Below are 24,079 nucleotides of genomic sequence, written 5' to 3'. Positions count from 1 at the left end.
AACCTGCTTGGTCCACAAAAGTTTTTATAAGGACTGGTAACTTGGTATAGGGTGCTACGGTACATAGGCCTGAGTGCAGTACAGTCTGCTGTTCTGTAAGGACCGCTATCGGTCCACAATACATAGGGTTGCCGTGCACTACTGCTGACCGCTGCCCTATACTGCAGCAGTCCTTCATTGGTATAGGGACTGACGTACAGTCTGCTAATCACTAACACACAACCTGCTTGGTCCACAAAAGTTCTTATAAGGACTGGTAACTTGGTATAGGGTGCTACGGTACATAGGCCTGAGTGCGTTACAGTCTGCTGTTCTGTAAGGACCGCTATCGGTCCACAATACATAGGGTTGACGTGCACCACTGCTGACCGCTGCCCTATACTGCAGCAGTCCTTCAGCGGTATAGGGACTGACGTACAGTCTGCTAAACACTAATACACAACCTGCTTGGTCCACAAAAGTTCTTATAAGGACTGGTAACTTGGTATAGGGTGCTACGGTACATAGGCTTGAGTGCGGTACAGTCTGCTGTTCTGTAAGGACCGCTATCGGTCCACAATAGATAGGGTTGACGTGCACCACTGCTGACCGCTGCCCTATACTGCAGCAGTCCTTCAGCGGTATAGGGACTGACGCACAGTCTGCTAAACACTAACACACAACCTGCTTGGTCCACAAAAGTTTTTATAAGGACTGGTAACTTGGTATAGGGTGCTACGGTACATAGGCCTGAGTGCGTTACAGTCTGCTGTTCTGTAAGGACCGCTATCGGTCCACAATACATAGGGTTGCCGTGCACTACTGCTGACCGCTGCCCTATACTGCAGCAGTCCTTCATTGGTATAGGGACTGACGTACAGTCTGCTAATCACTAACACACAACCTGCTTGGTCCACAAAAGTTCTTATAAGGACTGGTAACTTGGTATAGGGTGCTACGGTACATAGGCCTGAGTGCGTTACAGTCTGCTGTTCTGTAAGGACCGCTATCGGTCCACAATACATAGGGTTGACGTGCACCACTGCTGACCGCTGCCCTATACTGCAGCAGTCCTTCATTGGTATAGGGACTGACGTACAGTCTGCTAATCACTAACACACAACCTGCTTGTTCCACAAAAGTTCTTATAAGGACTGGTAACTTGGTATAGGGTGCTACGGTACATAGGCTTGAGTGCGGTACAGTCTGCTGTTCTGTAAGGACCGCTATCGGTCCACAATAGATAGGGTTGACGTGCACCACTGCTGACCGCTGCCCTATACTGCAGCAGTCCTTCAGCGGTATAGGGACTGACGTACAGTCTGCTAAACACTAATACACAACCTGCTTGGTCCACAAAAGTTCTTATAAGGACTGGTAACTTGGTATAGGGTGCTACGGTACATAGGCTTGAGTGCGGTACAGTCTGCTGTTCTGTAAGGACCGCTATCGGTCCACAATAGATAGGGTTGACGTGCACCACTGCTGACCGCTGCCCTATACTGCAGCAGTCCTTCAGCGGTATAGGGACTGACGTACAGTCTGCTAAACACTAATACACAACCTGCTTGGTCCACAAAAGTTCTTATAAGGACTGGTAACTTGGTATAGGGTGCTACGGTACATAGGCTTGAGTGCGGTACAGTCTGCTGTTCTGTAAGGACCGCTATCGGTCCACAATACATAGGGTTGCCGTGCACTACTGCTGACCGCTGCCCTATACTGCAGCAGTCCTTCATTGGTATAGGGACTGACGTACAGTCTGCTAATCACTAACACACAACCTGCTTGTTCCACAAAAGTTCTTATAAGGACTGGTAACTTGGTATAGGGTGCTACGGTACATAGGCTTGAGTGCGGTACAGTCTGCTGTTCTGTAAGGACCGCTATCGGTCCACAATAGATAGGGTTGACGTGCACCACTGCTGACCGCTGCCCTATACTGCAGCAGTCCTTCAGCGGTATAGGGACTGACGTACAGTCTGCTAAACACTAATACACAACCTGCTTGGTCCACAAAAGTTCTTATAAGGACTGGTAACTTGGTATAGGGTGCTACGGTACATAGGCTTGAGTGCGGTACAGTCTGCTGTTCTGTAAGGACCGCTATCGGTCCACAATAGATAGGGTTGACGTGCACCACTGCTGACCGCTGCCCTATACTGCAGCAGTCCTTCAGCGGTATAGGGACTGACGTACAGTCTGCTAAACACTAATACACAACCTGCTTGGTCCACAAAAGTTCTTATAAGGACTGGTAACTTGGTATAGGGTGCTACGGTACATAGGCTTGAGTGCGGTACAGTCTGCTGTTCTGTAAGGACCGCTATAGGTCCACAATAGATAGGGTTGACGTGCACCACTGCTGACCGCTCACCTATACTGCAGCAGTCCTTCAGCGGTATAGGGACTAAGAGTTTTGTCACAGGGTCATTTAAAAAATGACATGCAGAGGAAGAGGCAGGCCCTTCCGCAGGGGTGGTAGGGGTAGGGCAGGAGCAACAGGCTTGAGCCAAAGTGGGAAGTTGCAGAAGGTGCGTTCAATTACTTTAAAGGATGCACCAGACTTGGTTGAGTGGCTCGCTCAGCCTTACTCTTCTGCACCCTCCTCATCCTCTCGATCTGCACCCTCTTCTTCACTCTCTGCTATGTGCACCCCCAAAGACACTACCACCAACAACACGACCACCACCACCACCACCACATACCTTCCGCTTGAGTCACTGGAATTATTTTCCGATCCATATCAAGAGGACATTTCTGATGCGCAGCCACTCTTGGTATTGGATCAGGAAGAGGAGGTAGCAACAAGCGCTACTCAGCAGTCTGACGCCAGTACCCAGATCAGCCCAAGGAGGAGGTTGGTCCCCGGTGTTGCTGCCTACTCTACTTATAGCGGTGGGGAAGGTGACGTTGATGATGACGTGTCTAGTGATGTCACGTGGGTGCCCACAAGAGAGGAAGAGGAGGGGAGTTCAGAGGGAGATATGGACCAGCAGATAGGGAGGAGAAGCAGCAATGACTTACATTGCACAGCAGGGACAAAGCAGACTGCAAATGTATCAGGAGCGAGTCATCGACCATGTACGGTCACATCTGGCGCTCCCAGGACACCGGCACATGGCTCCGCAGTGTGGGCTTTTTTTAACGTGTCCGCTGCTGACAATAGCGTTGCCATCTGCAATCTTTGCAGTCAACGCGTTAGTCGCGGTAAGCCCAATACTCACCTAGGGACGACCGCCTTAAGAAGGCACATGAGCAGCCATCACCGAGCCCAGTGGGAGCAACGGAACACACAAAGCCACACTGCAGGCTCTCACCGTCCAGCCTCGTCTTCTACTTCTCCTTCTCCTCTCTCCTCACAATTGTCCTCCACTCCACCTTCCATCACGCCAAGCTCACATTTTTCTGCAAAAAGGCAGGCTTCCGTGGGCCTAATGTTTGAGCGTAAAAAAATGATGACGCCGGATAACCCTCTTGCCCAACGGTTGGCGGCTGGCTTGTCAGAACTCATAGCCCGCCAACTACTGCCATATAAACTGGTGGACTCGGAGGCCTTTCGCAAATTTGTGGCCATTGGAACACCACAATGGAAGGTCCCAGGAAGGAAGTATTTCTCAGAGAAGGGCATCCCAGAGCTATATGGCCATGTTCAGCGGCAAGTGAATGTATCTCTGGCACACAGTGTCGGTGCCAAGATACATCTGACCACAGACACGTGGTCTAGCAAACACGGGCAGGGAAGGTATATCAGTTTTACTGCCCACTGGGTGAACCTTCTGACGGCCGTCAAGCATGTAACCCGTGGCACCCGTGTAGATTTGGTTTTACCGCCACGGATTGCATGCAGGCCTGACTCTTCTTCTCCTCCTCCTACTCCATCCTCCTCCCTCTCCTCCTCAGCTGCCTCCTCCTTTTCCGCTGCTAGCGTCTCTTCCACTGCACCGCCCAAGCTCCCCAGAACCTATTCCACATGCCAGGTGAGACGTTGCCATGCCGTGCTGCGTCTGTTGTGCCTGGAAGCAAAGAGCCACACTGGCCCGGCACTCCTTTCAGCTTTGCGTTCACAGGCAGATGAGTGGCTAACACCGCTCAATTTGACAGTTGGTAAAGTGGTGTGTGACAACGGTGCCAATCTGCTTAGCGCATTGAAACAGGGCAAAATCACGCACGTGCCGTGCATGGCACACGTCTTAAACTTGGTCGTGCAGCGATTCCTTGTCAAATACCCTGGGGTCCAGGACATCTTGCGGCAGGCAAGGAAAATCTCGGCCCATTTCAGAAGATCTTACACGGCCATGGCTCGCCTTGCTGACATTCAGCGGCGACACCATCTGCCGGTCAGACGTCTTATTTGCGATTGCCCGACGCGATGGAACTCAACCTTCTATATGCTTGATAGGCTGCTCCAGCAGAAACGTGCAGTTAACGTCTACCTGTATGAACTCTGCGAAAGAAACGGTTCTGGGGAGCTGGGTTTTTTTTCACCGCGCCAGTGGCTGCTCATGCGCGACACATGCAGACTTCTGCGGCCATTTGAGGAGATCACCAAACTGGTCAGTCGCAGCCATGGCGCCATCAGTGACATGGTACCTTATGCCTTCTTTCTGGAGCGTGCATTGCGTCGTGTCATTGATCAGGCTGTGGAGGAGCAGGAGCGGGAAGATGAGGAAGTCGCAATGCTGGATGAATTCCCAGGGGGGGCTACTCTATCTGAGACAAGTCAACAACAGGAGTCTGATGAGGAGTCAGAGGAGGATGGTGCCGGGGCGGATGAGCAGGAGCAAGAAGAGCATGCTTTAAACCTTTCTGGGATCCCTGTTGTGCGAGGATGGGGAGAGGAGAATGAAGAGGACGACATTATCCTGGATGATGAGCAGGAGCCAGGCCACCACACCGCTTCCACTTTAGTGCAAATGGGGGCCTTCATGCTCCAGTGTTTTAATAGGGACCCCCGTATAAAAAGCATGAGGGTCAAGGACCAGTACTGGGTGGCAACGTACTTAGACCCCCGGTACAAACACAAAATGGCGGAAATGTTACCGCCGTCGCAGAGGGCTGTCAGAATGCAGCACTTCCAGGCCTTGCTTCGAGAAATGCTGCATTCTGCTTTTGCGTGCGCTGGCAGAGGAGCAATTCCCACTCCCAGAGAAGGATTTGCGGGTACCAATCCAACAGCGCCTGCAAGAAGAGGCCGGTTTGAAGATGTGTTGGTGACTTCGGATATGAGGTCATTCTTTCAGCCGACCCATCGACAGGTGTCATCCGGATCCAGCATCAGGGAACGCCTAGACCGTCAGGTGTCCGACTACATTGGGTTAACGGCCGATGTGGACGCTCTGAGGAGTGATGAACCCCTAGACTACTGGGTGGGCAGGCTTGACCTCTGGCCAGAGCTTGCCCAATTTGCAATCGAACTGTTGGCTTGCCCCTCATCCAGTGTCCTGTCCGAAAGGACGTTCAGCGCAGCAGGGGGGATTGTGACCGATAAGCGTACTCGCCTAGCTCACCACAGTGTTAACTACCTCACATTTCTAAAAATGAATGAGGCATGGATCTCGGAGGAATTCAACACATGTGATCAGTAGACCATGTATATGTCTATAAACAATTTTTGGAATCAAGCACACAGACCTTCTTAATTCATTTGGCTCACTTCCCTGACCCAAAAAAGCACACCGTACTATATGCCCCTACCCTCCTCTTTGAAGAGGTTGAGCGGTGTCATATTTCTACTGGGGCTGCTTATTATGAGGGGTTCCCACCATCCCTGTGCTGTGCTGACTTCCTCCTGGGTGTTCTTATTATGAGGGGCTCCCACCATCCCTGTGCTGTGCTGACTTCCTCCTGGGGGTTCTTATTATGAGGGGATCACACCATCCCTGTGCTGTGCTGACTTCCTCCTGGGGCTGCTTACGGTGCTGCTGTCAGCGCTGTATGTCACGGAGCTGCTGTCAGCGCTGTATGTCACGGAGCTGCTGTCAGCGCTGTATGTCACGGAGCTGCTGTCAGCGCTGTATGTCACGGAGCTGCTGTCAGCGCTGTATGTCACGGTGCTGCTGTCAGCGCTGTATGTCACGGAGCTGCTGTCAGCGCTGTATGTCACGGAGCTGCTGTCAGTGCTGTATGTCACGGAGCTGCTGTCAGCGCTGTATGTCACGGAGCTGCTGTCAGCGCTGTATGTCACGGAGCTGCTGTCAGCGCTGTATGTCACGGTGCTGCTGTCAGCGCTGTATGTCACGGAGCTGCTGTCAGCGCTGTATGTCACGGAGCTGCTGTCAGCGCTGTATGTCACGGAGCTGCTGTCAGCGCTGTATGTCACGGAGCTGCTGTCAGCGCTGTATGTCACGGAGCTGCTGTCAGCGCTGTATGTCACGGTGCTGCTGTCAGCGCTGTATGTCACGGAGCTGCTGTCAGCGCTGTATGTCACGGAGCTGCTGTCAGTGCTGTATGTCACGGAGCTGCTGTCAGCGCTGTATGTCACGGAGCTGCTGTCAGCGCTGTATGTCACGGAGCTGCTGTCAGCGCTGTATGTCACGGTGCTGCTGTCAGCGCTGTATGTCACGGAGCTGCTGTCAGCGCTGTATGTCACGGAGCTGCTGTCAGCGCTGTATGTCACGGAGCTGCTGTCAGCGCTGTATGTCACGGAGCTGCTGTCAGCGCTGTATGTCACGGAGCTGCTGTCAGCGCTGTATGTCACGGTGCTGATGTCAGTGCTCTGTATTACGGTGCTGCTGTCAGTGCTCTGTATCTCCTGCACCCTCTTGTTTGCCTACCCTGGTCCCTGACCTTCCCTCTCCTCCATTGCCTTCATTAGCTCCATAGTCCTGAATTGTCAGAACAATTTCCCAAATAAAAAAAAAATGCTTGTAGTTATCGATCCCAAATTCACCTCATACATGTATTATGCTATTGTCCAGGTGGTGGGACTACGTGCTACCCCCTAATAATTACCCCGTGGCCGCAAATTCGACCTAAAGGTTTGCGAAATTCGCCTCCCATTGAAGTCAATGGAGCCCGCGGCGAACGGTCGTTTTCGCGAACGTTTGTGTCCGTTCGCGTTTCGCGTTCGCGAAACGTCCCGTCGGAAGTTCGTCCATCACTACTTATTGACTTTTTTTTTTTACCAAAGACATGTGGCTGAATACATTTTGGCCTAAATGTATGACTAAAATTGAGTTTATTGGATTCTTCTAATCACAAAAATTAGAAAATATCATTTTTTTTCAAAATTTTCGGTCTTTTTACGTTTATATCGCAAAAAATAAAAATCGCAGAGTCAGTCAAATACCTTTAAAAGAAAGCTCTATTTGTGGGAAAAAAGGACGCAAATTTTGTTTGGGTACAACATTGCATGACCGCGCAATTACCAGTTAAAGCAGCGCAGTGCCAAATTGTAAAAAGACCTCTGGTCATTGACCAGCAAAATGGTCCGGTCTTAAAGTGGTTAAGCTACCATGACCATAGTTCAGAGGCGTGTTGGTAATTAGTTACTTTAGATATGAACTGGTACACTAGTTTGCCATTTTCTCAAACCAAAAATGATTTGGATCCTAAGTCATGTTTGACCAAAAACTGAAACTCATGCTTAGGCATAGACATGTGCAAAAGGAAAAAATTAGTTTAGTTTCGTTTAGTTTTAATTCGTTAATTCATTAATTTCGTTTAGTTATATTCGTTAACTTCCTTAAATTCGTTTTCGGATTTCGTTTAGTTTTCTACCGAATTCGAAAAATCGGCCACATTTGAAAATATTTCAACCAAATTCGAAAATGTTATTCTCTGCTCTAATAACTAATAACGTTTTGCGACCCGATTTTGGGGCCACATATCTCGGGGTCACTTATAGCTATAAACCCCAAATTTGGTATGCAAACACAATAATACACTAGCACTACAACATATCCACATTTGAAGTGTCTAGCACCAAGTGACCCCGAGATACATGGCCCTAAAGTCGGGTCACAAAATATTTTCGAATGCGGTTGAAATAATGTTGAATCATGTTGAAATCATTTCGAATGCAGTTGAAATAATGTCGAATCATGTTGAAATAATTTCGAATGCATTCGAAATTATTTCAACATGATTCGACATTATTTCAACCACATTCGAAAATATTTTGTGACCCGACTTTAGGGCCATGTATCTCGGGGTCAATTAGTGCTAGAAATAATTTCGAATGCAGTTGAAATAATTTCGAATGCGGTTGAAATAATTTCAAATCATGTCGAATTCATTCGAATTTATTCGTTATATTTCTTTCGTATTCGTTGTAATTAATTTTTTTATTCGGACATTCGGATGCATCCGAATGTCCGAAAGATGCAAAATTCGGACGAATTTCGATTCGTTACGAAACGAATTGCACAAGCCTACTTAGGCATTGGATGTAGTTTCAGGGCATACAGGGCACTCAGGAAGATATACTATGGTATGTGCAAGCACCCAATTGTGTATGCATTTTGAAAATCTGGACCTTTATACAGGTTTAAGTAAGAAAGGGTTTACTTTAAGGTTTTTTCAGATTATTTTTGATGTAGACTACTGTACTTTGCTCATTATCATTGTGATTTGACCACTTACAGACCGCCTACCATCATTATACAATGGCAATTAGAAGTGGAATATCATTGTTATGGCAGCAGCTGCCATAACCTCAGTACCTACTTCTCCAGTGGGCGGTCCACTTTTAGATAAAATTGGTCTCAGCTGCGGATTCACCGCAAGATCATTTTTATCTGTGGAGTTGCATTTAGCCTACATATTTGCATGGTAGAGACCTATGCATTTAGCCTACATATCTGCATGGTAGAGATCTATGCATTTAGCCTACATATCTGCATGGTAGAGATCTATGTATTTAGCCTACATATCTGCATGGTAGAGGTCTATGCATCTAGCCTACATATCGGCATGGTAGAGATCAATGCATTTAGTCTACATATCTGCATGGTAGAGGTCTATGCATTTAGCCTACATATCTGCATGGTAGAGGTCTATGCATCTAGCCTATATATCTGCATGGTAGAGATCAATGCATTTAGTCTACATATCTGCACGGTAGAGATCTATGCATTTAGTCTACATATCTGCATGGTTGAGATCTATGCATTTAGCCTACATATCTGCATGGTAGAGATCTATGCATTTAGTCTATATATCTGCACGGTAGAGATCTATGCATTTAGTCTACCTATCTGCATGGTAGAGATCTATGCATTTAGCCTACATAGCTGCACGGTAGAGATATCAGTATATTGTATCATAATATTTTTCTGCTACAAAGCTACTTGCAATGTTGATAGTTTATATTACTTTTTAATACTTTTATGAAAACTAAATTATTACAATGATTAGCCTCTATCCTATCAACTTATATGTTAAAAATATTTGGGCAATCCCTTGTTATGATATGATCGAACATTGTCTTCTAGTAATTAGACTGATACAGATAGCTTTGTGGTCAACCCGCCAAAACAAAATATAATTTCCTTCTATTCTTGTTATGTCTTGCTTTGCTACTATTCTCATAGTCTCTGTGGATCCCCCAAATAATTGATTTCTGGAGAATGAGATGTGTAATCAATGTGCAGTATACAAGAAATTATTCCATTATGTACTTCTGCTTGCACTTCATTTTGTCACTGAAAGACAACATTAAATATTTATAGCTCAACAAATCTGTAATATATGGTCATTAATGGCCATTTCCTCAATCAAGACTACCATATCATTTATATAACAGCTGTGTAAGGAGAAAACATACATAGCTATCATTATGAGCCTTAAGTCATTGTCCATTAGGGCACAGGACAAAGCATGGTCAGTTTTGAAGATATTTGTTGTACACTTTTATTGGGTAGCAGAAGCTCGCAGCTGTGTTTTTCACTATAACTCATTATTCAATTCATGAGTATTCATGAAGTCAGGCTCATATTGCATACAAATGTAAGGCTACTGTAACAGATTTACTCATTTTTTTGGTCAGGTTTAGGAGAATAAAGCTAATCTCAGATAATTGGAGGGATTTACTATCTGCTTGTAAGGACAGGAAATTAGGGAAAGATCTCGTGGACAAGGACACAAAGGATAATTAAAATTTGACAGAGGATTTAACCCTCCCTCGTGTTATCCAAAACTATTTTTTTTTTAATTACTTTAAAACCTGTAGCTGCACCTGTTCAAGAACCTCTGGCAGTGTTAGAGTATGGACTTATTTATTAAACTATTGAAAACTATTGACTATTGACAACTGAAGCAGCTAATTTCTGCCAATAAAATGTCACCTTTTATTGATTTCACTATGATAAATGGAAATCAGATTGGTTGATGTGAATTACTATAGGCATCATTATTACATTACCCTATTCAATAAGCCTAATATAGGAGGTTAATTTACTAAAGGGAAATAGACTGTGCACTTTGCAAAGTGCAGTTTTACTCTGCAAGAGCAGTTGCTCCAGAGCTTAGTAAATGAGCAGAAGCTCTGCTGACTTCCATCATCCAATCATGTGCACGTGATTGTGTATTCTTTGCACAGTGAAGCTTTATCTAATTTATTAAGCACTGGAGCAAATTGCAGAGTAACTGCACTTTGCAAAGTGCATAGTCTATTAGCCTTTAGTAAATCAGCCAAATCTGAGACCAAAACGGTGCAATTGGTCTATTTTTCATTAAGTGCCTGTTTTTTAGAATAAAAAATTACAGTTTTGACCAAGTAACAGACTCAGGCAATGTATAGGCAATACAGTTACTTACAGAATCCTCATAATCGCCTTTTTTTGCTGGTGTAATTTGGAGTCTTGTTTAACCACATGCCAACCAGCCACCATCATTATATAGCAGCAGGCCAGCTCGTTCCCGCAAATCGCCATAGCTGTGCAGCAGTCCCTTTGACAGTTACAGCGGGGGCCCACAGGGGAGCAGATGCACGTGACTGTTGACTGCAATGTCCTCCGGCCACCCGCTATCGCTCCACAGAGAGCCAGAACAGGGATCTGTCAATGTAAACAAAGAGATCGCCATTCTGACAGGGAAGTTCAGAGTGATCGTCTGTTCCTAGTAATTAGGAACAGCGATCTCCCTCTACTCCCAGTCAGTCCCCCCAGTTAGAAACACCTCCCATGGAACAAATTTAACACCTTGATCACCCCCTAGTGTTAACCCCTTCCCTGCCAGTGACGTTTATACATTAAACAGTGCATTTTTATAGCACTGATTGCTGTATAAATGTCAATAGTCCCCAAAAAATGTCAAAAGTGTCCGATCAGTCCGCCACAATGTTGCAGTCCCACCAAAAATCGCTGATCACCGCTATTACTAGTAAAAAAAATTATAAAAATGTCATAAATCTATCCTTTGTAGACACTATAATTTTTGTGCAAACCAATCAATATATCCTTATTGCGATTTTTTTCCAAAAATATGTAGAAGATTACATATTGGCCCAAACTGATGAAGACATTTTGTTTTTATTTACATTTTTTTGTCTTTTTTTATAGCAAAAAGCAAAAAATATATATATATATTTTTTTCAAAATTGTCGGTCTTTTTTTGTTTATACTGCAAAAAACAAAAACCGCAGAGGTGATCAAATGCCACCAAAAGAAAGCTCCGTTTGTGGGAAAAAATTACATTGGGTACAGCGTCGCGCGACCGCGTAATAATCGGTTAAAGCAGTGCTGCATAGCAAAAAATGGCCTGGTCATTAAGGGGTCAGATCTTCCGGTCCTAATCAATCAAAAATGATGCACCCTAAACTCATTGCTACTCTGTTCCACTAACCTAATTTCACAATTTTGGGAAATGTGACTCTGTTGTTTTTTTGTTTTTGTTTTTTAAAGTAGAATTCAATAAAGGTTCCCTGCAATATATTGCTCTGAATACTTACCTCTTTGGTGGGAGACTAGTCCAAATTCAGCTACATCCTTTTCCTCTATTGTGCTTAATGGCTCTTCCCATCAGCTTCTACATCACTACTGTGTTCCGTAATGATAAAGAGCCAGTAAATAGATTCATACAATATGAAAAGAGGCTCAGACATCCAACACTCCTGAAAGTGTCAAATACTGGAAACTTTGCTGGAGCCTGTAGCACTTGCGGGTAACAGAGTTTGGACTTGCTGTGTGCTAGGGTTTGTATTGCAAGACACTGTTATTACATTTTGTTTGAAGTAGAAGTATGGCAAAAGCTATTTTGGCCATACATTTCCTGTGGGTCACGGGAGTGCACTTCATTTTGCACTCCTGTAACCCAGATTCAGCCAACAGTGGGATAAAGTCTGCTATCAGCTAAAATCACAGAGCTGGTTTAGCCTCTGCAGGGATCCCAATGATATTGTCGGGACTCACCCAGATGCCCGACCATCACCTGGCTCAGCCTCTGAGCATGCTAGAGCCAATCCAGTGAGCACTGGAGGGGCAGTCACCACTCTATGCTCAGAGCGAACCTGGGAACTAAGCAATCAGCGACCTTCTCAGTGTAGAGGTGGCAGGTGACAGATGCTGCAGTCAGCTAGGTAAGTATATATGTTTGTTCATTTCTGTTCCTACACTTCTCTTTTAAATAGGAGGGTTATTTTAAGCAATTTAGATAACAGAGAAAATACACACTATACAACTTTTAGCACAAAATGTATTCACTACATGTGTTCGTTGATTTTGGCCTCATTTGAACTTATATGGTCAAATCAGATAGACAAGAACAACTCCACCAAACAGCAGTTAATCATGTTTTATCATGTAACAGACAAATATGACAATAGCAGGACTATCAAGTTTTGTTATGATTTACAGTAGAAAGGAGAATATTGCCTTAGGGAGAATTCTGATATACTTGTGCAGACACTTGTAATTCTCTTGTTTATGTAAAAATATCAAAGCATTGCATTGGTACATGTACGGTACTTTAAAAATAGAATTTTTATGTACTTATATGTCGTATGCTTTACACCTTGCATTCATAGTTCAAGATACTGTATGTTTTTTTCAATGTACCCTTCCTCTCTTCTCTTGCTAACATATATTCACACCTACCAAAATCAGATTTTTCTTTATTTTTCAGCCATTGCTAGCAGCACAACAGTTGGCATCTGCTGTAGCGGGAGTAATGCCAGGAGGTGCGCCGGGCCTCAACCAGCCCATCCTCATCCCATTTAACATGGCCGGGCAACTTGGGGGGCAACAAGGACTGGTCCTGACATTGCCTACAGCAAACCTTACAAATATTCAAGGTCTGGTGGCAGCTGCAGCTGCTGGAGGGATAATGACGCTGCCATTGCAAAATCTACAAGGTAAGTTTTCTCATGTATATAAAAACACAAAATTTATTTAATTACACTTTAAATATATTTACATCATTTTTATAGCAATAGTGTGATCTGTTGTTGAGATTCTAACAATGGCATATATATTCAGAAGTTTATGAATCAACTGTTTATTCAAATCAAACCTATACCATCATTGTGTTGGCAAGCACAGTATGACTCCCATTTAACCTGTAACTTACAGTAAGTCAGAGCTACATTGAAACTTTTTTAGTAGTTCAGTTATGCTAATAAAATGCTAAAGATTAATTGCTAGGAGTAGCCACTGATGGATCCATGTAGGTTAAGCTACACAAGTAGCATATAGTAACAATCCCACATGATTGCAGAATGCTCCCATCACAATTGCTAGAAATTGCTACTGCATGATTCTAGCCTAGCTTTTTCCATAAGGAGCCTCTTATTACCTGTTTAATTGTTGCTACCCCTAGTGATTAATCCCTGGTGATTTTAATAGCACAAGCTATATAAAAAAAAACACTGTTTAGCTTCAGCCTTATATTTCTGTTCTGAATGGCCATGTCACTATTACTATCTCACTGAACTGTCAAAGGTAAGATCTGCTTCTGCTGCAGCCATTTTGAATAAAAAAAATCTATAATGTAATATATATTGATGTAGCTCTATCTTTAAAAAATGTATATAAATCAGTAGGGCATGGGCCAAATCATATTATTATGTTTAGTTAAAGTGACAGTAAAGTCACTTTTTTAAATGAAAATAGTACACAGAATTATACTTACTTGCTCCATGCAATGGTGACGACGCACCGTGTCCATGACCAGCACTGTTGTCTCTAGACACAGAGCCTGCATGCCTTCTTTTATCTTTGCTTGCCCTCTTTTTCCTTGTTGGCCTTCCAGACATAGTAATGGCCAGCAGGGAGATGGGAAAAACAGAAATTCGGTAGTGTATACTGTGCTGGAGGCACACAACACCCACTAACTCCTGCAGATGCCTGTATGAGAGAACACCAGCAATAAAGAGTAGATACAGGTGTATACTGTGCTGTGCTGTAGGCACACAATGCCCACTAACTCCTGCAGATGCCGGTATTAGAGAACACCAGCAATAAAGGGTAGATACAGGTGTATACTGTGCTGGAGGCACACAACACCCACTAACTCCTGCATATGCCTTAATTAGAGAAAAACAGCAATAAAGGGTAGATACAGGTGTATACTGTGCTGGAGGCATGCATCACCCACTTTAACTTTAAGATGCCTGAGAAAAGAACACACTGTCCCTGCCTATCTAGCTCTTTCCCTGCATGCCCGAACACACTACACAAGGCCGCCGTGCTGGCAGCCTTATATAGTGCGGGCGTGTACTAAACCTCCTGAGCTATAATTGGCCACAGGCATTCTGCCTGTGGCCAGTTATGGCTCTCCTCACTGCCGGAACTGTGATTGGCCAAGCATGCGGGGTCACAGTGCATGCTTGGCCAATCATGAGCCAGCAATGCAATGCAATGGCGTAATGCATTGTGGGCTGCTTGTGCCACACGAATTTGGTGCGAACGGTCCACAAAGTTTTAAATTCACCAAACAGACGAACGGCGATGTTGGACTCGAACATGCGTTCTAGTCGAACACCGAGCTCATCCCTAATATATATATATATATATATATATATATATATATATATATATATATATATATATATATGTATATATATATATATATATATATATATATATATATATATATATATATATATATATATATGTAATAAATACGTTTGTCTGCCAAATTCAATTGCAATTTTACCTAATTGAGAAAAGAGGCCGACCGCATGCTAATTGTGTCAAACTCTGGAATCTTGAATGGACACTATTCACTATTCACACCAAAATCAATTACAGAAAGATGATTGTGGTGAGGAAAATGTTTAAGCTAATATATGAACAGACCTGAATCTGGTATCCACATTTTATTTTACAGAGGGGGACATTTCACATTCAAAACCATAAAATTAAAAGTAAAAATATTCTTGAAAAAAAGTTACTTTATTATTTATTTTTTTCTTATTATTGTCCCCTGGGTGCCACCTGTTGGTATAGCAGCAGCTTATGCAGCACCTTGTGGCTATTTTAAAGATTAATGTCAACAGACCTTTCTTATCATACTTGTAAATGGTTTTCACTTTAATGTTTAAAATAATGTCTCTCTCATACCATTAACTTGCTGCAAGGAACCTGTCAGTCATAAATCATAAATGAAAAGGGGCAAGCTAATGCACAAATTTTACTTGTTTAAAATTTGAGAGTGCATGTAAAGTAGGGAAGCAAAGATTAAAATAATGCAGAAACAGCACCGAGTAAAAGCAAATTTAACAAAGTGAAGGAAGAGGCTTTTTAGACGAGGTAGATGATAAAATCTTAATGAAGAAACAGGCATTATAAAAATGCGTCCAGCTGCATGTTTTTGCTTATGTGTATATATAGCATTATAAATAAACATTAAGTAATGGAACACAGTACGTCATGAATTCATTTTGCTTACCAGTTTTCAGTTCTTTGCTGAAAGCACACAATCACTATGGGTCTGCTCTACTGCTTAACCTTTTGTGGGCTAGTTTTGTTTACCTCAATTTCATGTCTTTCCAATGTTTTTTTTTTTTTTTTTTTTTAATTTATTTTTTAATAATAATTCTAAATATTAGAATGTGTTATCTATCATTGATTGTTAAGCTGAGCTTAAAAAAGTGACTATAACATTTTGAGACTTTCTGATATTTTTTTTAAGTACAAATTCAGGTTCAATAAAAAGCAAGCAAGCTCAAAACGTATATGGTAAGACACAGTCTTGCACTTTACCTTCACAGATAGTGTTTACCTTAATGCTCCATACACACGGTCGGATTTTCAGACGGAAAATGTGCGATCAGATCATGTTGTCGGAAAATCCGACCGCGTGTGGGCTCCATCTAACTTTTTCCGTCGGAATTTCTGATGCACAAAGTTTGAGAGCAGGATCTAAAATTTTCCGACAACAAGATCCGATCGCGTAAATTCCGATCGTGTGTAGCCTAGTCCGATTCACAAAGTGCTATGCATGCTCAGAATAAATTACGAGACAAAAGCTATTGGCTACTGCCCTCTTTATAGTCCCGTTGTACGTGGTTTACGTCACTGCGTTCTGAGCGATCCGATTTTCTGACAACTTTGTGTGACCGTATGTATGCTAGACAAGTTTGGGACAAAATCTGCCAGAAAAAATTATTGTTCTCACTCTGCATACCAGAGTGAGAGCAATATTTCTGGCACCAGACCTCCTCCATAATGCTAAACTCATGTAATATATATCCTATAGGATACTGAAGTTTGTTGCCATCTCACAGGCACATGCCAATTTAAAGTTTGACATGTTGGGCATCTATTTTCCCTCTGCAACCTCATCTTTTTTTTATTTTAACAAAAAAATGGGTCATTTATTGCGTTTGTGTACACTAAAATTAACTTTAGTGTATTTTTTACTGAAACCTTTGTGATTTTATCAAGTGACATAAAAAGTTGAAACTAGTACTTTTTTTATTGTCTAGGGTGACTGCTTTCAGAAAATGCATAATGTCTTGAGGGTTTATGCAATCTTCAGGCCTAAAATGTTACTTTAAATTTTTTTGTCAAAAAATGCAAAAATGGCCCTGGCAGCAAAAGGATTAATGTCTAAAGCCCCGTACACACTATCAGATTGTCTGCTGAGTTTTTCCTTCAGATTTACCAAAACCATGTAGTAGAAGGGCCGGCCTGATTGCATACACATTGAAACTCCTAAGGTTTGACCTCATATTACATGGTTTTGGTAAATCTGAAGGAAAAACTCAGCAGACAATCTGATAGTGTGTATGGGGCTTTAGAGCCCTTTCGCACCGAGTCATCCCGGGTGTCGGCGGTAAAGCAGCGCTATTTTTAGCTCTGCTTTACCGTTGATTCAGCTATTTGGCTGCTAGTTTTAACACCCGTTACCGGCCAAAAGGGGGTTAAATCCACCCGCAAAATGCTGCTGGAAAGGCATTTTGCAACCGGTATCGCAGAGCTGCCCCATTGATTTCAATGAGGAGCAGCGGTGGAGGAGCAGTGAACTCACCGCTCCTTCACCGCTGCAAAGAAGCTGCTGGCAGGACTTTTTCTGATGCCCTGCCAGTGCACCGCTCCAGTGTCAAAGCCCTTGGACTTTCACACTGGAATGAATAGATCCACTTTTTTCAGGCGCTATACAGACGCTATTTTTAGCACTGTAGTGTCTGAAAAACACTGGCAGTGTGAAAGGGATCTTAATTTCATTGTTTTTCTTTAGGACCTATTCAGATTTATCTGGTCTGTTGTGGTGTGTTAATCCGCATTGTGTCCCTCACTTAACAGGCATCGAAAGTGGGCTACCAAAACACTGCAGGTGACAAAAAAAGCACAAAAGCTTTTTTCCACCACAACATACTATAACATACGGTGTGCTGTGCATGGGTCTGTACTGTACAGTGTGCTCTGACGCTAATCATAATGAATGGCACTGCACCATATATACTGTAGAGCTGTGTAATGATGTCTAATGGAATAGTCTGAATGGGTCCTAAGAGTAATGTTTTATGTAGATTAGTGTAATCATATTTAGGTTTCATTCTGCTATGCTCTGGCATAGTAGTTGTTCCTTACTGCTCTTTCCTTCCCATGCTGTGAGCCTTTGAGTTGGTTGGCTCATTGAAAACAGTGCACTATCTGTGTGGCTGACATCTTATCTTAACAAAGAAATTTCACGGAGCCACCAAGCGCTCCTTACAATTACTAATATACAAATCTCAACAACTAATGCAAAAACATAAACATACAGAGGGGTTATTTACTAAACGCAAATAGATTATGGACTTTGCACATGCATTTGCACCTCTATAACTTCCCTTATCAAATGTGTGCAAGCAAAAATGCTGTTTTTTTATATTTTCCTTGCATGTGATTGGGTATTATTTGCAGAGTGAAGCTTTACAACTTTTACTAAGCTTTGGAGAAACTGCACAGTCTATTTGCATTTAGTAAATCAGCCTCATGAAAAAGCAGTTATATAAAAATGTAAAGGTATCATTAAAAGTTATGGTAAACTGCAGTCAAGGCCAGGATGAAGGGGAACAAAAGGGATAGCTGCCCTGGGTGCAGTGTTTTCATGTTAGGGGTGTGGCAGGTAACAGGAGGCCTATAAAGAGAGACTTCCTGTTCTGACCAAGTGATAAAGCGAGATGAGCTTCATAGACTTTTTTTTGGCTCTGGTCAGGGAGAGAGGACTTGCAGAGCTGAATGTCAACAAACACAAGAGCTTGTTGGCATAGGATCTCTGTAAGTATGCATCTGCAGAGGTGAGGAATCTTTTGCTGAAGGAGGGAAAAAGGAATAAGTGCACTTTGCTTGAAGGTAGGCTCAGACAAAGGGGTGGATTAACTAAAGGCAAATAGACTGCAATTTTTTTGAAGTGCGGTTGCTTCAGAGCTTAATAAATGAGATGAAACTTCACTTTGTAAGGGATAACCAATCACATGCAGGGGAAAAAAATAAAAACATTTCTTGCACATGATTGGAAGACAGAAATCACCACTGATTCCCCTAATTTACAAACCTCTGGAGAAACTGCACTTGCAAAGTGCACAATCTATTTTCTTTTAATACATCCAAAATAAAGTGTTAGATCTTATGTTTATATTCTGTGTGCAGAAAAGAATATGTAATGCAAGAAAAAATCATTGTCCTGAGGTTTATATATGTCTGCGAATCTATTGTCTGGGGCAGGATAATTAAAGATAGAGTATCACCTGATCAAACTTATTTATGCAAATGTTTTTATTGAAACAAGCTTATAAGATTTAGAGATGACTTTACCTAATTTTTAAGTTCTGCAAAATGAATAGAAATCTGACACTTCTGCGAGTGTTGGATCCTAATATCTTCCAGTTCTACCTGCAGCTGCTATGCTGCATGCAAGCAACTACTGCGTTCAGCCTTTGCATTATCAGTGTGGGCCTTTGCCAGGAACTCTAGCTACTACCAAAGATATCATTCAGCTGCTGAGTATCTCTGTTTGCATACAGCTCTCAAGAGAATCCCTGCAAAGTTGCACACTGAAAATGATAGAGGTATTTTTAAAGCATATGTCATGGATACATGGATACAAGGACTGTGTGCTTTGTATACAGCATACAACATGTAGACTACAGTCCTATTTAACTTTACCCCCTTTAGGTCCTTCTCATTATTAGCGCAGTGTGGCCACAAATTTTAAATAACTACTAATGACATTTCACATGTTGTATGTTATACTGTAAGCTCCAATGCCATTACAATATGGGGATATTTTATTTTATCATGTTTTCTGTGAAGCCCTTTACAATATGTACATTGATGTCATTAGTGTGGTAGAAAATGTGTTTTTCCTCATGATATGTTTTTTATGTCTTTATAATGTCCTGAAATAAATGTATGCAATAATTTCATTAAGCATTATTTTTAAAATCATGCAATTTAAGTTCTTATTCCTTTTACTTGGAAGAATAGTGCCTCCGATGGAAGCTATTGCTACATTTGTTACTATGAAATCGAATGGCATTTGGTCAGACAACATACAAAGGAAAAACTGCGCTTGTGCAAAAAAAATATATATATGGTGGAGACAAAATTCAACCATTACAGTGTAAATATTCAGCAGTACCACTAAAGTGAGATATATGCACATTACATAGCATATACAAAAACAGTGTTGCGCTAAACATAAATATTGCTCATAAAGTGTTGATAGAAAATAGTACAATTGTAAAAAAACGGTATAAAAGGTATTGCACTTACATTTGTTCAAATAAAAACCAGCGTTGTATACAACATAAAAGATCCAGATACTGGAAACAGGAACACAATAGCAGGAAACAGCTCCTTTACCCAACCGGTTTTGTCGCTAAGATGACTTGTTCCGGGATGTCTTTTGGGATTTTACACTATCTGAAGTCTCCTTCATTTGCATGGTTAAATCTGGTTGTGGGGTGAATGGAGCCTGGTCTGATTATCCAGTGAAAGTTCTTAATTTATTCTGAAGACATATCTCCAGCTGATGAACCCTGCAAAGATTATTACATCAAGCCTGTTTGACCTTCTGTAATAAAGGGTCCAGGCTCTCTGGTAAGAGTCTAAATTGCTTGAGGTGGCGGTATATGCACAAGGTGGAGGGTTTTATGGATTCACCTGCAATTTCACAGTTTTGTGGGGTTTTTTTTTGTTTTTTTTTACAATTGGACTATTTTCTATCAACACTTTATGAGCAATATTTATGTTTAGTGCAACACTGTTTTTGTATATATTTGGTCAGACAAACCTACTGCTGGATAACACGCTAAAGAAAACAGCATGTAGAAACTTTCCAGAGCATAATACATAATTTGCTAAAAAATGCCCATTAGTTTGCACAGTATTAGCAGGACCAGGGATATTACAATGCAAAAATAGTGCTGGAAAGTAGCTATAGGGTAGGCTACCTTAGCAGGCTAATTGTAAAGGTTTTTTCTGAATGCAGGGATTTTTCTCACAGTGCAGGTATATTGTATATGTTTTTTAAAATGTATATTTTTAAACAGGATTTATATAGTGCCAACCGTTTTACAACATAAAGGGTGACAATTCACCTACAATACAGTTCAATACAAAAGGATGGGGGGGGGGGGGGGGGGCGTGCTTTTTAAGCTTACAATGTGCTACCATTCATTCCTACTAAAGGTGCCTTTTTCTGGAAATTTTTACTGCATCAGCAAAGCACTAAGACACAGAAATGTGAATGCACCCAAAGTTATGGAAGGAACTTGTGTAGCAGGTTAATTTCCAGTTTGTGTCCCAAAGGAGGAGCAATAGGCTATGTAAAAAAAGCAGACAGAAGCAGCAGTCAAGGACATAACAGACAGAATGTGAAGCCAAAGCCAAATCAGGTCACACCAGGTTCAAAAGCCAATACAAACAGAAAAACGGGTTTAAAAAGCCACATATACAGACAGACAAAAAATGTAGTTGTGGAGTTCCACCCCCCAAAAAAAATGTCATTAATGTGCATGAAATAAATAAATAAAAATTTGGAGAAAAACATTTTTTTACTTACCTTTTTATGCCTGTTGCTATGTGGTCCCTCAAAATCTGCCTCCTTCATCACCTTGGCTCCTGATGTCACTTCCCTCGGCGCCCCCTGCTCACTACTGCTCCTGGAAGATGTGTGTCATCATTTCCCAGGAGTCAGTGGGCTGCGATGAGGGTTTCATTGCCATCACAATGGGGTGGGTACTTCCGACGCTACCGCCCATTGTGATGCCAATCTGAGTAGTTGACGGCGCTGCGATGACAGAATGAGCATGCGCGAGATTGGGGGGAATGGGTGGTTCATGCTGGTCCTGCAGCAGCACCGTATTTTAGAAGAGGATCGGAACAGGATGCTGGTGGGCTTCACATGCCCACAAGCAAAATGAAAATGGACAGAACACCGTGATCAAAGTTATTTAAACAGATGAAACCGGACATCGAGGGAGAAATTTAACAGAAGACGTGAGTGTTACAATGCCTTATTAAATGCTTTTGAAAGGTATATGGTGTATTGGTTGCCACTGTGCCCATATCAGTGATGGAAAATGGGCCTGGGTGCACAGCAAAGAATGTATACATATAATCCAAAAGCACTTACATGTCTTGAGAGGTGAACGCACAGTGAAGATTTTATTTTAGCCTTTCAACAAGGTACAAACTTGACTTCCTCAGCATCTAAATAGGACTAAAGCACAATTGGATGGCTTGGGTATAGCCACTAAACAGCCATACATTTAAAAAAAAATGAGACACAGGTAATGCAAGTAATCTCATATTACCTGTTATTCACAGGTAATATATAGATGTCACAACAAAATATAACTGGACATCAGAAATATATATATATATATATATATATATATATATATATATATAGATATAGATATATACAGATATACATATGCAGTACATTTACTGGGGTGGTGGTTGTTGTATATCTGTATTTATTTCACCAGAAATCAAACTATCCCCACCCCCCATGAGACCAATCTTTCCAAAATAATATTGGCAAAAATACTTAATTTAAATCTAATAAAATAAAATAAAAATATTTTCAAATAAAGCAATAATTTTCAAATAGAGTCTAAAATAGAGCAATACTTTTCAAATAGAGTCTATAAAGTGTAGATGTACACTTTAAATTAAAGACAAGAATTAATATCTAATTGATTACTTTCCAACTCTCAACCTCATGTTCCTATATATGCAGCAATTAGACAGTTTCATTTGGAACTAAACTATTTAAAAAATTAAGTTTAAAGACTCTGTCAATTACTGATCAGAATTACTATATACACCGTATGTGTTATGATAAGGAAATAGGTCTTCAAAGATGAAAATTACAGCGTTACAACTAAAGACCTTACCACAATTTCCATGTAATTACAAGTCTAGCACAAGGTTCTTCTTCTGCCCTGTAATATAATTTAAAAGTAGGTTTGTCAAATATGACATGCTAATGTGAGTAAAATGCTTTGCCCTTAGCAGTTTGGCACAGGTGGCTTCTAATCCAAAGAAAATGGGGATCCATCACTTCAGCTAAAACCTTAGAGGCATATAGCAAATGAGATATCTACAAGTCATACTTTGGCAAGTGAGAATGTGACGCCAAAAAGCAATAAGCCTTGAAAAGTCACAGGTAACTGCCGTAAATTGCAAAAACAGAAATGATTGACAGTCATTTTGCAATTTCTTGCATGTATTGGTTTGGTTTCCCTGGTGCTTTCATGCAGGAAAGTAGCTGTAAGTATACATATATGGGCTGATTATGTTACGAACCTTGGGAGAATCATGGCATGTATTTGTTTATTCTGCTTAGGGCAGCAGAGTCATACAAGCGTACAAGAAATAAAGAAATAAGTCAGAAATTTGACTTTTCAGAACTTTGACTTTAAATCTTTAAAGCATATCTTTGTTCAACATGTAGAATCATATATTAGTTTCCACATAACATTTCAATTATTTCTTACTATTCCTATTAATCTGAACAATATTGAAGTTTTTTTAACTTACTTTGTGAAGATCCCTACACATTTACTTTTCCTAATTCCATGACACGTATTCACTATGCCCTGTGGTTAGGCACTACTGTGTCACACATTTCACAGAGCCTGCCTTTCTGAACTACAGAGGTGGTGAGAGGCGACAATTCAGCTGGTGGAGTCAGTACAGGAATTATAGCTCGCAGGCAGCAAGGTACCATAGGATATATAGTCCTTAGCAATTGAAAGTAAACAGCAGAGAACAGGGTGCAAAGCATGCAGGAATTCCAGAAATTTGTGGAAAGAGATGGCCAGCTGACAGGCAGAAATGTTTTTGAATAAGTTGGGGAAAAGTCTGAACCTCTATTAGGTTTTATCTGCTGCCTGTGGCTCCAATAGCAAGATTGAGACAGGAAGTAATGTTTTCAGAGCAGGACTCATGTGGGATATTTATTAAAACTACATGGTGCAAAATCTGGTGTAGTTCTGCATACAAACCAATCGGCTTCTAGGTTTTATTGTCAAAGCTTAATAGAACAAGCTGAAGTTTGACTGATTGACTACCATGCACAGCTCCACCAGATTCTGAGTGCACCAATTTTAGTAAATCTCCCCCATGGTGCCAAGTCAAGTAAAAACTGTCACTGAGCTTTTAAGTTTCCCTAATGCTAAAGCACCTTTATAAAGTGCAACACTTTCCTACTT

General features: G+C 41.8%; 1 protein-coding gene across 1 annotated transcript in view; it reads left to right on the top strand.

Moving 5' to 3' along the window:
* The window catches only part of POU6F2 (POU class 6 homeobox 2), a 623,598-nt gene that overhangs the window by 255,173 nt on the left and 344,346 nt on the right, over positions 1–24,079 (top strand). Inside the window, exon 3 of the mRNA XM_077491628.1 lies at positions 13,045–13,273. Coding sequence (XP_077347754.1) covers positions 13,045–13,273 — 229 coding nt within the window. The remainder of the gene's footprint in view (positions 1–13,044; positions 13,274–24,079) is intronic.

This window comes from Lithobates pipiens, unplaced genomic scaffold (assembly GCF_037356315.1).
Source record: "Lithobates pipiens isolate NorthernLeopardFrog02 unplaced genomic scaffold, aLitPip1_a1.2 Scaffold_19, whole genome shotgun sequence".
Lineage (NCBI taxonomy): Eukaryota > Metazoa > Chordata > Amphibia > Anura > Ranidae > Lithobates > Lithobates pipiens.
This window is presented reverse-complemented; position numbering and strand designations above follow the sequence as displayed.